Source organism: Lodderomyces beijingensis (genome assembly GCF_963989305.1).
Source record: "Lodderomyces beijingensis strain CBS 14171 genome assembly, chromosome: 5".
Lineage (NCBI taxonomy): Eukaryota > Fungi > Ascomycota > Pichiomycetes > Serinales > Debaryomycetaceae > Lodderomyces > Lodderomyces beijingensis.
This window is the reverse complement of record NC_089974.1, coordinates 520081-533640: the sequence shown is the minus strand read 5'-3', so window position 1 is coordinate 533640 and position 13560 is coordinate 520081. Positions and strand designations below refer to the sequence as shown.

Sequence of the window (13560 nt, the reverse complement as noted above, 5' to 3'; positions counted from 1 at the left end):
TGAAAGTCAGGTATCGGGATTGGGAGCACTATTTTGGCAGATACATGGGATACACACCCAGGATCAAACTCGAGTCTATCTGTATTTGGTAATATAAACCAGCTACGTGTTCTCCGTGCTTTCTGCCATGTCCTTCAATAACCTCGCATTCAATGTATCAAAGTCGACGCCAACAACTTCAACATCGACAAATTATGCCGATACAACCACATCTGCCGTGGGCCGGACATCGTCCAAACTACATACAGGCGAGACTTTAGGATCCAAGTCGCCCAAACTCAACAGCAAGCAGCTGTCGGCATTAGATCAAGGCGTGGGGAAACCAGCTTCTCCCGACCAAGATTCACACTCCCATGCCGTGGGCGGCTCCGATCACACGAAACCGCATGTGCAAAACAATCCCATTGACACGAAAACAGCAACTACAGCGACAACGGCAACAATTTCCCAGCCAAGATCGTCGTCGTCGGCAGCAAGTTCGAAATTGACCCTCAGTCCCACAATAGCTGCCCCCGCAGTAGTCACCATCAGCAACGAAACCAAGAAACTGGAAAAGCCCACGTCCAAAAGCTCAAACTCGTCCAAGACCGACTTGATTGGGCTATTTGACAAGTTTGACTTGAAAGGTAACTCAGAAGACCAAGTTGAGGCCCAGCAAGCCGCCGGGGCCGAATATAAGGAGAATGCCAATGAACACAACCACGGCCATGACCATGAGGAAGTGCGGGAGAAGCCACATAATGAATTAAAGATTGAAAAGATGGACTCTGATCTTGAGGATGAAGAAGACGATCCTGTTGTACCTTCAGTCATTTCAGAGAAACTGAAGCATCATCCTGTGGAAGACCATGAGCTGATTCAAAAACCTAAGCAAACCGTGGAGAAGGTAAACAGCTCTGCGCATTTGATGATGACTATGCAACCTTACTTTCCCCCCAATGAGCGGTCGCCAGAGGTGGATCTCGAGCTGGAGCTGGAGCTGGAGCTGGTCAAAGTCAAAGGCAAAGACAAAGACAAAGACAAAGACAGCGAACCTTTATTGAATGTTGAAGGCTCTGCCAAGAAAGACGGAGACGAGCAGAATGTCATAAACAATAATAACAACGAAACTAACAATGCTTTTGACTCTACACCGAGTCGAAATGAACACGTCCAAGACTCGGCACAAGACTCGGCACAAGACTCCGCGCAAGACTCGGCGCAAGACATTGACGCCAAGGACGAGGTTGGCATCGTCAAACACTTGCACGGCGATACCACTCCAACCCAGAATGCACCAAATGAAGAAACATCCAAACTCGATCGAACCGCTGCCACAACCGAGCCCGTTTCTGAGGATGAACAAGGCACACCGCAGGCTGGTAATTCTCATGCAACGCCAGATAGCACTCGCAACACTCCCAAGTCGTCGACACTTGAAGATATCGAAGGAACCGAGACCGATCGCAGTGGGAACGAAGACATCAAAATCAAGTCTGAGGATTTGCCTGTAATGCCAGACGAACCTAAACCCAAGGCACCATTGCACATTGAAAACAAAATCAACCCAACCGAGCAGCATCAACAGTCTCACAAGGCATTTGACTTTCAGACATTTTTAGTGCAATTGAGAAAGAAATCCGCCGATCCAATCGTTCGATACCTCCGATCTTTCTTAGGTTCTTATATCAAACAGGGAGCCACATTCACTGCCGAGCAACGAATCAACGTTATCTTTGACTTCAAACTCTTTTTGAATGATAAATTCAAACTATACGAACCGTTCAAGTCGATGGACAGTGTCGATTTGGAAAACTCCCGCGAAGGATTGGAAAAGCTTATAATGAATCGGTTGCACGACTTGTGCTTCCCACCCGAGGTGCTCAAGAACTCAATCCACCAGGAAATTGAAATACCAGAGGTTTACAGGCAGGACTTGCTACAGGATCGTGAATTTGCAGCACAGTTGGACAAATTCAGCTGGGTCAATGGGTCTCATTTCGATATCGATATGACCCAGTTTAGCGCTGTTAGCATCAAAGATGGCCAGCATTTCCTCGATTACGCGATAATGGAATTGAACAAAATCAACAAATACCGGGCACCTAGAGATAAGATCATTTGCATTCTCAACTCATGCAAGATTATATTCAGTTATTTGAAGATTAGCAAGAAGGAGACCAACGCGGATTTCTTTGTGCCCTTGTTGATCTTGGTGATTTTGAAGGCGAAAACCCCACACTTGATCAGCAACATTCACTATATTGAAAGTTTCCGTGGCGAGGAGTGGTTGCTACATGGCGAAACCAGCTACTACTTGTCCTCGATCCAGGGAGCAGTGAACTTTCTCACAAATATGGACAAGGATGACTTGACTATATCGCAGGAGGAGTACGAGGCGCACATGGAAGCATGGGAAGCACAACAGAGGCAATTGAAGCAGCAGGAGGAAGAGGAAAGGGAGAGGAGAAGATTGGATTTGCAACGCAAAGAAGAAGAAGACGAGAGAAAGAAAAATGAAGCACGAGCTAGGGCTCAAGCTGAAGCTGACTTGGACGCTAACACTCAAGCACAAGCACAAGCACAACAGGCTCCGGACGAGACACATCTTCAAACTCAACCACTAGCGCAACGGCAGAGGCTGAACTCAAAACCGCTGTACCCACGACGCTTATCACAGCCCCAGCCACGCCATATTCCAAATAACCACCGGCCCATGGCCATGTCCGGCTCTACGCCGCCTCAAACCAGCGGTCTCTCGCCATCAAATGTCCTATTCTCTAGCGCCGAAATGTTCTCAAGGTCAATCTCAAACTTCTTATCTCCGCTGCCTCAATCTGGAAGTCCCGTACGCAAAGACCACTCCCAGAACGCGCCGCACACCCCAATCAACTCACCGCCTCCACCTGCACTACCGCCTAGAAACCCACTGTACAACCACACCAACCAAGGGGTCCTGGCTCCAGCACACCAAAACATAGAGTCATTAAGAGAAGAGTACCAACCAGCACTGCCTGCAGAAGAAGAAATCAATGCCGAACAAATGAAAAACACATATGACATCTTAAAGGAGGTGTTTCCCACGCTTGACCAGCACATACTCAAAGATGTGGTTTTCATAAATAGGGGAGACGTTGATGTTTGCATAGATGCTTGTCTACCTTTAGTTGATGGATAGATATATATCAATATTTCCAAGGCCACTTTCTCCAAGTGTCACTTTACTTTTACTTTTACTTTTACTTTTACTTTTATCTTTTTTTTTTTCAAATTTCTTTGAGGATCCTGTGGTATCCTGTGCAACCCCAGCTGTTAATACCTCTGTGGGTGACGAACCCTCCCCTCCAAGACCCCCTGAGAAACTATTAATTTTTTTTTTTTTATTTATTTTACGCAATTGATGCCTCTATCAAGTAAGGAACCCTATCAAGTAAGGAACCCTTTGGCAAAGTGATAATGGTGGGCTCGACATGCACCATGCCTTTGGGGGGCTACACTGTCCCGAAAGATAACCGCGCCAATAGCTTCCAAATTCGGTCTTTGTGTCACTGCTTTTTGCAGCCATGGAAATTGCAGCCTAATCAGGAAAAGATATCCTCCGCCACGTTGAACCTCGTCTCTCCACTCCTCTCCCCTTTCCTTCTCCTCCCCCAAGAATCGACTTATAAATACCACCTCCAAGTCCTCATCAAAGTAACCAGATTAGAATTGATTTCTTATCGCCAACTTTTTGCTTTTCTCTAGGAAAAAAGATTGACAAAAAACTCAAAAAAGAACCCTATTTCAAGATGCCTATGTTATATAAACCAGCAGCTGAAGCCCAGCAAACTAAACCACCACAAATCCCATCCCCAGGCAATAACTCGTTCTTGGGTGACATCTTCACCTCAGACGCTCCAGAAGATAAACAGATCTCGTGTGGTTTCTACAAGCAAGAAGCTGGTGAGCCTTTGGTCTACCACTACTCATACGATGAAATGAAGATCATCTTGGAAGTTGAAGGTGAATACACCATAACTGACGAGACTGGTTACAAGGTTAGTGTTTCGCCAGGTGACGTTTTCTACTTTTCAAAGGGCACCACCATCACTTTTGAAACTACCGGCTACGGATTGGCGTTCTTTACTGGTTTGAGACCAAAAGATGCTCTTTAAATCATAGGTCCTATTTAGAAATATATACAAAATGATTTTTGGTGAAATTTTTGGACAAGGAAAATAAAAATGTATCATTTTTTGACTATTTGAAAAATAGACAAGTAAACATGTAGACTCTATCATTGACGTGGCACTTCTAGTTCTGACTTGATGAAGTTCGGGGCGAAAGAGTCAGGGATATTCAGAGGGGGGGTATGGGGAGTATGGGGAGTGTCGTGGTTCGTAGTGACGCGATTTGCGTTTCGCGACACGTACACTGCCTGAAGAATAATCTGGAAAATAAAGAAAGCCATTTTGGCAAACTTGCAACCACCAATCGATAGACCACCACCATTATCTCTTTACCCTTACTTGACCACTACCACGACCAAAGATACAGAACTCAACGATGCCCATTGATTATTCGAAATGGGATAAGATAGAGATCTCAGATGACTCGGATGTCGAAGTGCATCCGAACGTCGACAAGAAATCGTTCATCAAATGGAAACAAAGAGATATCCATGAAAAGAGGGCGCAACGTAATATCGAAATCAAGTCAATCTTGGTGCAATTGACAATGTACGCCAAGTTGAATGAACGGGTTGAGTATTTGTTAAAGGAGCTTAGACCCGTGCAGCTCTTGGACCGCGAGTTGGTGGTGTCGAAACTCAACTCGCAATTTGATCCCAAAGAAAAATTCAACTACCAAGAATTGATCAAGTCAAAGGGGGACTCGTTGAGAAAGGGGTTGAAAGATTTGCAATTTGGTAAAGAAGAGACGGAAAACACTCCGCCTTACAATGAAATGATTGAAGACTTATTCACCCAAGTTCAAGATGACCACCCTGACGCAAAAACAGATGGTGTGAAATTGGTTGAGTATTTGAAAGAGCACCGGGCTAAGATTGATGATGTATTGAGTAAGCAAACTGTGAAATTGGATGACTTGTTGCATGAAAAGGCGCAGTTGATTGTTAGCGACGATTTGCACACGGGATTCGACAGGTCTTTTATGAACAAGGATAAGGAGGAAGATGATGATGGTAATGCTCGTGGGGGAGCTCCCCGGGAGGCAGCAGCACCAAAGAAGAACAAGACTGTCACAACTACAGAGACGCTTAACTCGCCATCATCTGCATCGCAAAACCAGCAGCCTGCTCCATCGCCCCAAGAGACAAAATCAGACGCAGAACTCTTGGCCGAATTGAACCTCGACCCCGCCACGGAGCAGTTTGGCAAATTATCGACACTGGACCTTCTGGCATCGGCCAACTTCTTAATCAAACACACCAAGATATGCACCGAGCAACAAAAAGACGCGTTGATGATGTCGGCATTCGATGCGCAATTGGAAAACAATCCGCAACGCGCCAAACAAATCATCCATCAAGCTATAGTGTTGCAGTACGTGGTGCAATTGAAAGGCCGCAACGTATCGCGCGATGACACCATACGTGCCATCAAGCTATTTTTCAGCAAAATCGAAAGCGGAGAAAAACTACAGCAGTTCTTCCAGGAAGAATTCACAAACACCGTGAACCATATAACTCAAAGATGCGAAATTATCAAACGAGAACAAGCTGAAAGAAGAGCAGCAGAAGGCGGCGCCGCGGGAGACGAAGAAGGCGAACAGTTGATCCAACTAAGGGCATTGGATGATAACACGACACTCTCGGTGAACATCCCCGAGGAAGGCACTCATGAATACGAAGTGTTTAAGACGAAATTGCCTGTCGAGTTCCAAGAAGCAATCAAAACGCAAAGCTTGGATAAAGTCAATGAAGAATTTGCCAAATTGAATGTCGAGGATGCTGAAAAGATTTTGGAGATCTTCAATGAGTGCGGCGCTATTGGCGTCAATGGATACTTGGAGAATGAAGATGAGTTTGAAGAATTGAAAAAGGATTACGATAAACAGGAAGAAGCTCTCGGTCATGATCATCAGCATGTAGATACAAATGATGAAGTAGATTGATTCTTGCAAAAAAGTGAAAAAAAAAAAAAAAAAAAAGAAAAGAAAAGAAGCACTGTTAAAGTAAGAAATTGTATAAGTTTCAGCTCATATAAGCAACTCGAGAGAACATCAGCATCTTACTTTCTGCTCAATTTCTGTAGAGTTTCCAACAACGACTCTTTCGAATTCTGCTGCTGATACTGCTGCTGGTGCTGTTGCTGCTGTTGTTGGGGTGGTAGTGGGGCCTGTTGCTGCAGCTGCTGTTGAGCTAGGATTTGAAACTGCTGCGCAAATCCCATCGGCTGCTGCAAAGGCGGCTGAGAGTTGAACCCAGCTCCATATTGCAACTGAGAGAGTAGTGCATTAGCCTGGTTACCGGGACTCTGATGCTGCTGCTGCTGCTGCTGCTGGCTCCGTGGACCCAGCGGTCTGACCAGCCGCGGAGCCAGATTGAAATTCGGGGGAGGCACATTTCCATATGGTTGTTGCTGCGCTCCCCTATTTCGATTGTTTCGAGGATTGCCTCCGGAAAATCGAGCGTTGCGAGAGCCGCCGCCATTACGATTGCCGTCACCATAATTGATTCTGGGCGGTTGACCGTAAGGTTGCGGCATTTGCTGCTGTTGCTGCGGATGCTGTTGAGGCTGGAGAGAGGGACCTGTTGGTTTTTGTTGTTGTTGTTGTTGAAGCATGGCAATCATACCTTGTACTTGGTTTGAGTCAAGACTTTGCAATAATTGCATCACGTTTGCATTTGGGTTTTGATTTGGGACCTGATTGGGAATTTGGTTGGGGATTTGGTTCATGACGGGATTAGTAAACTGATTCAATTGCTGCTGTTGAGGATAGCCATATTGTGATGGCATTCCCGAAACGACCGGCACTTGGTTTTGCATTTGAGAAAATGCTTGTGGGAACATTTGCTGTTGCGGTTGTGGTTGTGGTTGCGGCTGTTGCTGTTGCTGAAGAAAAGGTGAAAACTGATTAGGAAACTGTTGCTGTTGTGGTAGTGGTGCTGGGGCTGGGGCTGTGGCTGGTGCTGGTGGGAATGCATTGTAGTGATTTTGATTTGGCAGCAGATGACTTGGGTAATACCCCATGTTGTTTTTACCTTGCCCGCCACGATTTTTGCCACTTCGATCGTTCCTGTATTTATTGCGTTCTCGACGGAGGTCACGACTCCTGTCTTCACGAGAACCACCCTCATAGTTGTCCGTTTCAGATTGAAAATAAGGAGGTGGGTTTCCTTTATATCTGTCGTTTTTGGCCCTGGCTAAAACTTGTGCTGCTTCCTCTGGCTCAATGTCGGCATACTCATCAAACTTGATTTCGTCATCGGCCGTGCTTTCATACGTTTGAACATCCACCTTGTGTTCCTTCACAACACAAACTCCAAGAACGCCAGAGTAGGCTGCGTCACTTAATACATCATCAATGTTTTTCTGCGTCACATCTTCAACGTCGATAGACACTTGCGCCGCGGCCAAGGCCTTCTTGACTTTGCGAACAAAAAACACCGATGACTTGCCATTGACAAAAACGATGCAGTCGACACTTTTCCTTCGTTTCTTTCTTGGTAGATCGTCATCTTGCATCATCTCTCGATCTCTTCCCCTTCCACCTCCAGTTCCAATTCCGCTGCCACTTCCATTCCCGATTCCGCCTCCACTGCCGCTCATATTGGGATTGTTGATTTCCGGGTTTCTTCGCGATTTTTGAGGCTTTGATGCATCGAGCCTCAATCCTTTATTGTGCAAGGGCACGTTGGTTTCGCCCTTGACGCACTCGAGGCAGCTTTCGGCGCTTCTGAATTGGACAAAGCCATAACCTGCTTTGATGGCAATCTGAATCACTTCGCCGTACCTGGTAAAGATTCGAAACAAGTCCTGTTTCGAGATGGTGTTTGCCGGTAAGTTGCCTATGAATAGCCTCGAATTATCAGGGAACTCATCCCAGTTTTGTAAATTCAAGTAATAGTTTTCTCTCTCGATAAATGACTCGTATTCATTATCTTCCTCGGGAGTTGTTGGCAACGTGATATTGGGTCTGCGACAGAATTCATTAACGGGGATCAATGGGATTGGGTCCTTCAAATTCTTGAAAGGTTTGTTGTAAGAGTAAACCTGGTCATAGTTGGCAAATGAGCCCTGGAGGTCGATGCCCTGTTTGGCCAACTCTGCCAGTATTGTGCGGACTTGATCTTCTTGCGACTCCTGCAAAAAGTCTTTGTTTTTAGCAAGTTCGGCCTTCACCACAGCGTCATAGGCATGTTTAATTCTCTGCTTCATATCGTCATGATCGCTTATAGTCGCCGTGGAAGGGACGGTAGTTGCCTTTACAGCTGGCTTAGGTGGGAGTCCATGCACAGCAGGTGCAGTAGATGTAGAGTTTACAGTACCGGAGTCTGGTTCATGAGTTTCCTCGTCTTCATCGTCGTCGTCGTCGTCGTCGTCTTCTCCTTCCTCTTCTTCTTCTCCTTCTTCCTCTTCTTCTTCTCCTCCTTCCTCTCCTTCTTCTTGTTCTTCTTTGACGTCTTCATACTCATGAATGTCGACTTTTTCATGTGCATCGACCTCTTCATGACTATCATCTGTCTTTTCGCCACCATGCCCTTTTTTGGAAAAGGCATGACCTTGGTTTCCAGTTACAGCTGGAGGTGATACCTGAGTTGCCCCTTCAACTCCAAAAGTCTTTTCGTCAAGGTTTGGCGAACTTAGACTCTCTATATTTTCTGGGTCATAGTCATCGTCGTCGTCGTCGTCATTGCCTTGCGCTGCAATTTCTGGCGAGCTATCGTTACCTACTGAAGCTCGGTCGTCTAGTAGTTCTGAAGCATCAGCATCAGCATCAGCAGCTTCAACAGCTTCAACAGATTCAGAGCTATTACCTTGCTTCTCGTCGGAATCAGCTTTGTTTTCAGTCAGGGGTTCATTGTCGATATGAGTCGTCATAGAGCCATCAGAACCGTCGTTAGTAGAGGCAGCATCGAGTTCCAGCGCCGGCAATTCGCTTACATTCTGTACTGAAGACCCTGTTTCATTTGAATATAACTGGTTATTCAGATTCGCTTCGTTGCCAGATAGGGAGGGCTCATTCATTTCGGATGATCCACCATCTTCCTTACGTTTCCTGTGCAAGGAAACTGGAGTTACTTCCATGAGTGTATTTTCTGAAAGATTTTTTCAAAGTTAGCTAGAAACACGGACTGGACTGGTCTGTCTGTCTGTCTCTCTCTCTCTCTTTCTCTTTTGCCACAACTCTTATTGCTTTCGTTCACAGAGCAAAGAAGTGGTGAGTATAGGTGTAACTTTCATTCATCGGAATCGTCCACTGGCGATTTTTACAACCAAAGGCTGAAAAAAAAAAAAAAAAGTGTCTGTCGCAAAAACGCGACATTGGAAGTTGCGACATCCCGACTCTTGACTATAGATCATACCAATAGAGTTAAATTCAAAACATACGGAAATCACTTACTTCTTGTACTTCTCCTTCTTCTTCTTGTTCGTCTTTCTTTATGTTTCATTGAAATCGGTTTTTTGTTAAATATCAAGTGAAAGGTTTATTCTCAGTTATTGGTTTCTTCATTATCAAGTCCTACATCCACCACAATGGCGCTTTTTCAGAGCTTCAATACGCACTCATTAAGATCAACAAGAGGATTCGTGCTTAAACAGCCATCACCATTGTCAAGTCCACAGCACCAACAACAACAACAGCAGCAGCAACAGCCCACGCCGCTACAAACGTCGCTGCCGCAACAATCCCAGGATGGAACGCCCTACCAGACAGTAAACAAAGCGCCAAACCAGCAAGTGTCCTCGCATAAAGATATCAGAAACTATGCAGAGCAAACTTTGGGTTCGGATAATGCCTTGATCCAAGCGGTTAAACTCCCCAAAGACGAAGATTTGAGTGAATGGCTTGCTATCCACGTTGTTGATTTCTACAACCAAATCAACATGCTTTACGGTGCAATCACGGAGTTCTGCTCACCCTTGACGTGCCCTCGGATGATTGCCACTGAAGAATACGAGTATTTATGGCAAGATTCCAGCCCCACGAATGACGGCGGTTTGGTTTCGTCGACTTCGCCCAAGAAACCCGTTAGTTTGCCCGCGTGTGAGTATATTGAGAACTTGATGAACTGGGTCCAAAACTTCTTTGACAATGATAATATCTTTCCTTCCAAGATTGGTGCGCCTTTCCCCACACAGTTCCCCCTGCTTGTGAGAACTATTTTCAAACGAATGTTTCGTATTTACGCGCACATCTACTGCCATCATTTTCATGAGATCAGCGAATTGGGTTTGCAGAGCCATTTAAACACCAGTTTGAAGCATTATGTTTTGTTGGCCAATGAGTTCGACTTGATTAGTAGGAAGGACTACGGGCCATTGGAAGATTTGGTCGATACCATGCTCAATCGATAGAGTTGGCTTGGTTCTTTTTTTTTTTTTTCAAGTTCAAACGCGTGACAAAGGGAGTTGGGGGATGAACAAATGGCAAGAACTCAACGTTGAAACTTTTTTTCAATTTTTGGAGTCTTAGAAAAGAGATTACCAAAGAAAAAAAAAAATGAATGTTATGAAAAAAAATCCAACTTATTCAAGTTCGATTTCAGCCATTATGCAAAGATGATCAGAAGGATACTGGTAAATTCTCGGCTGGCCGTTGGGCTTTGGTCCCATTTCTTGTGCCGTAGGTAGTCTTAATAGCTTTTTTAGTTTGACATTGTAATTTTTAGCTAGTTCCAACGGAGTATCAACCTGTTTCTTGTTTTGACTCTTGTCCCACGGCACAATCACCAATATATAATCAAGCAAGCCGCTCCATTTGTCGACCCAATTCGAAAATTCGGCCTCTCCACGAGTGTTTTGGGCATTTGCCTCGTGGACAAGTTTATAACCCGCAGAATACAATGATATGGCCCTCAAGTTCATATCATTATGTGCTTCACATAGCTGTTGGATCAACGTCTCCTGTTCCTGCGTGGGTTCAAATTCGTCCGGTTCGGGATCATCGGGGTTGTTGCGCTGTCTCTCCATCTCCTGCCCTTCCTCCACTTCCTCCCCCTTCTGGGCCGCAGACGACGACGACGTTGACGATGATGATGATGATGATGATGATGATGAGGGGGAGCTATTTGCTTTAGTTTCCACCGTCTCCTGCGATTCCTCGGATCCTTCGTCTTTTTCGTCGTCCTCCTCGTCATCTTCATCATCGATGGCTCGTTCTTTCGAAAACGTGTAGCTTAGTGAACAACCCAAAACGTTTTTCGTTCTGCCCAGGTACTGCACAGGTTTATCGACAAGACTCAAATACGGAGCATCAAACGGTTCGGCATTCAAGTCGCCAGTGAAAAAAGTGTAAAATGGATAATCGTTGCGTGCAAGGACACGCATGGTATGCTGAAACTCGCGGATCTTATCTAGCACAGTATACATCTGTCTAGTACGCTCATAAGTCCCAAAAGGATGCCAAAAGGCATGTGTTGTTCCCACAATCACCCCATTGCGCTGGCGCAAATACGGGAATTTCTCAAGTGTAGAGCCTGTGAACTCGAGTAAGCACAAGAGTCCGACATTCTTGGTTTGAATCCGTGCAGGTGGAAGCTTCGACTCCTCCTCAGTCTCTTGATCATATTTGATGAAACTTTGATGCTTGACTTGGAAAAGTTCAGTTTTATACGCGATAACGAGTCCGTGGTTCTTGGTATTGTAGTGGTAAAATTTGCACTCGTACCCACGCTTCGCCAACTCTCCAGTCCAGAAATTGTGATATTGCAACTTGTCGGACTCTTGCAAACATAGTATCAGCGGGTCATAATGGGCGATTTCAGCGAGTAGTATCTGCGAGCGGATGTACCATTTCAAGATCTTGCCGTTGGTGGGGAAAAGCGAGCGGCGGATTAGACATTGCGCCAAGATGTTGTATGTCATTATCGAAATGCAAAGTTTCGATTCATCGTCTTCTGCGCCGGGGAGTCGGAGCATTGCACGCTTGATAAACTTCTGGGATGGTTCTGGAGTTGGGGAATCGAATATGCCCTGGGCTTCTTTTTCTAGCTTTTCTCTAGCCTTGCGTTCTTCTCGTAATCGTCGCTGCTGCTCAATGTATTCCGGGGTGAGTAGATTGGGGTCAATGGACTTCTTGGTGCCTTTCTTCTTTGTCATCTTTTGCTTGTTTAAGAAACACTAGGGTGTGCTGCTGCTATAGGACCAAGTTTCTGGGGAATTGCAAATAGTAAAATATAAAAAAAAGCCGGAGGTGTGAAAATTGGCAAAAGTGTGAGAAAGTTGAAATATCGCCAGCAGAACACGGCGGGACGCGATGGGAATACTGCTACGTCTGGGGGGGAGGTATACACTTTAAATAATAAGCAAAAAAAAGAGAAAGAGATGGACATTTATGAAAGACTAGATCAATTGCAAACGACAATCTTTAATGATTTGGATTCGCTAGTGCAAACGCTAGACGAGCCCGAGGATGAGCTCAAGCAAGCTACCGAAGCAATTCAATCGCAGATCAACCATCATTTACTCGAATTCAAGGATCTACTAAGTATACTCAAACTCCAACAGAAGCAAAAAACTACCGCCACCATTTCTACCAAGAGGAATTCTGCTTTACAGATTTACGAGTTGAAATATGAGTCGCTCAAGAAGAAATTCCGCAGTTTACAAGTATACATCAACGAAACTCAACAGGGTAAACTCCACGAGTATAGATTAAAACGTTTCAATCTTCTTCCGGAAAGTAGCAGTGGCGCCACTAACACCACCAACTCAACTAGTGAACGAGACCAGCTTTTCGCCCATAGATCCCACCGCAAACCAGACGAGAAAACATCCATCGCCCAGCAAATCAATGCGCAAAACACCAAAATCACAACCTCATTACAAACCTCACGCAATTTACTCCTGGCATCAATCTTGCAGTCGGAATTGAATATCGACGCAATAGACCAACAGTCGAAAGACTTGATGAAGTTGAATGAAAATTTCATCAAGTTTGGCGACTTGCTTCAGAAGTCTCAAGGCATCATCAAGTTTATTGAAAAACAGGACAAGGCCGACCGGCAACGGATTTACTTGAGTGTAGGGTTCTTCTTGTTGTGTTGCTGCTGGGTCATTTACCGTCGTGTCTTGAGACGCCCCTTGCGTGTTTTGTTTTGGAGTTTGTTTAAAATTTTCAACATCTTTGGCTGGATTTTCGGTGGGTTTGGGAGAAATATATCAGCACCCGAGTTTTCGCAGGAAGCAGCTGTTAAGGAAGGAGAAGATGATGTTGTTGCTGCTGCTGCTGCTGTTGTTACGAGTATTATTGACGCGTTGAGCACTACGTCGTTGGTGGAAGAGATCTTGAGCGCGGCAACTTCGGTGGTGACGGAGATTTTGACTGAGAGCAGTGGAAGTTCGGTAGCAAGTGAACTGCCATCTGTTAGTCTCATCGCGACAACAATAGAGAGGCTAGTTGATGAGCTATGAA

General features: G+C 45.2%; 7 protein-coding genes across 7 annotated transcripts; 5 read left to right on the top strand and 2 right to left on the bottom strand. All coding sequences in view use genetic code 12, as the record gives it.

Annotated features, from left to right (window-relative positions):
* Positions 1 to 127: 127 nt before the first annotated feature.
* Positions 128 to 3157, top strand: LODBEIA_P41240 (uncharacterized protein; the record flags this gene model as incomplete). The annotated part of the gene is made up of 1 exon (XM_066974311.1): positions 128 to 3157. The coding sequence occupies one exon, from the start codon at positions 128 to 130 to the stop codon at positions 3155 to 3157; it is 3030 nt and encodes a 1009-aa protein (XP_066831062.1).
* A 610-nt stretch (positions 3158 to 3767) lies between these two features.
* LODBEIA_P41230 (uncharacterized protein) lies at positions 3768 to 4133 on the top strand (the record flags this gene model as incomplete). Its single annotated transcript, XM_066974310.1, has 1 exon — positions 3768 to 4133. One exon carries the CDS (start codon positions 3768 to 3770, stop codon positions 4131 to 4133), a length of 366 nt encoding a protein of 121 aa, XP_066831061.1.
* A 391-nt stretch (positions 4134 to 4524) lies between these two features.
* Positions 4525 to 6093, top strand: LODBEIA_P41220 (uncharacterized protein; the record flags this gene model as incomplete). The annotated part of the gene is made up of 1 exon (XM_066974309.1): positions 4525 to 6093. One exon carries the CDS (start codon positions 4525 to 4527, stop codon positions 6091 to 6093), a length of 1569 nt encoding a protein of 522 aa, XP_066831060.1.
* A 116-nt stretch (positions 6094 to 6209) lies between these two features.
* On the bottom strand, positions 6210 to 9230 carry LODBEIA_P41210 (uncharacterized protein; the record flags this gene model as incomplete). Its single annotated transcript, XM_066974308.1, has 1 exon — positions 6210 to 9230. The coding sequence occupies one exon, from the start codon at positions 9228 to 9230 to the stop codon at positions 6210 to 6212; it is 3021 nt and encodes a 1006-aa protein (XP_066831059.1).
* Positions 9231 to 9680: 450 nt separating this feature from the next.
* LODBEIA_P41200 (uncharacterized protein) lies at positions 9681 to 10502 on the top strand (the record flags this gene model as incomplete). The annotated part of the gene is made up of 1 exon (XM_066974307.1): positions 9681 to 10502. One exon carries the CDS (start codon positions 9681 to 9683, stop codon positions 10500 to 10502), a length of 822 nt encoding a protein of 273 aa, XP_066831058.1.
* Positions 10503 to 10673: 171 nt separating this feature from the next.
* LODBEIA_P41190 (uncharacterized protein) lies at positions 10674 to 12245 on the bottom strand (the record flags this gene model as incomplete). The annotated part of the gene is made up of 1 exon (XM_066974305.1): positions 10674 to 12245. One exon carries the CDS (start codon positions 12243 to 12245, stop codon positions 10674 to 10676), a length of 1572 nt encoding a protein of 523 aa, XP_066831057.1.
* A 225-nt stretch (positions 12246 to 12470) lies between these two features.
* On the top strand, positions 12471 to 13559 carry LODBEIA_P41180 (uncharacterized protein; the record flags this gene model as incomplete). The annotated part of the gene is made up of 1 exon (XM_066974304.1): positions 12471 to 13559. The coding sequence occupies one exon, from the start codon at positions 12471 to 12473 to the stop codon at positions 13557 to 13559; it is 1089 nt and encodes a 362-aa protein (XP_066831056.1).
* Between the last annotated feature and the right edge of the window lies 1 nt (position 13560).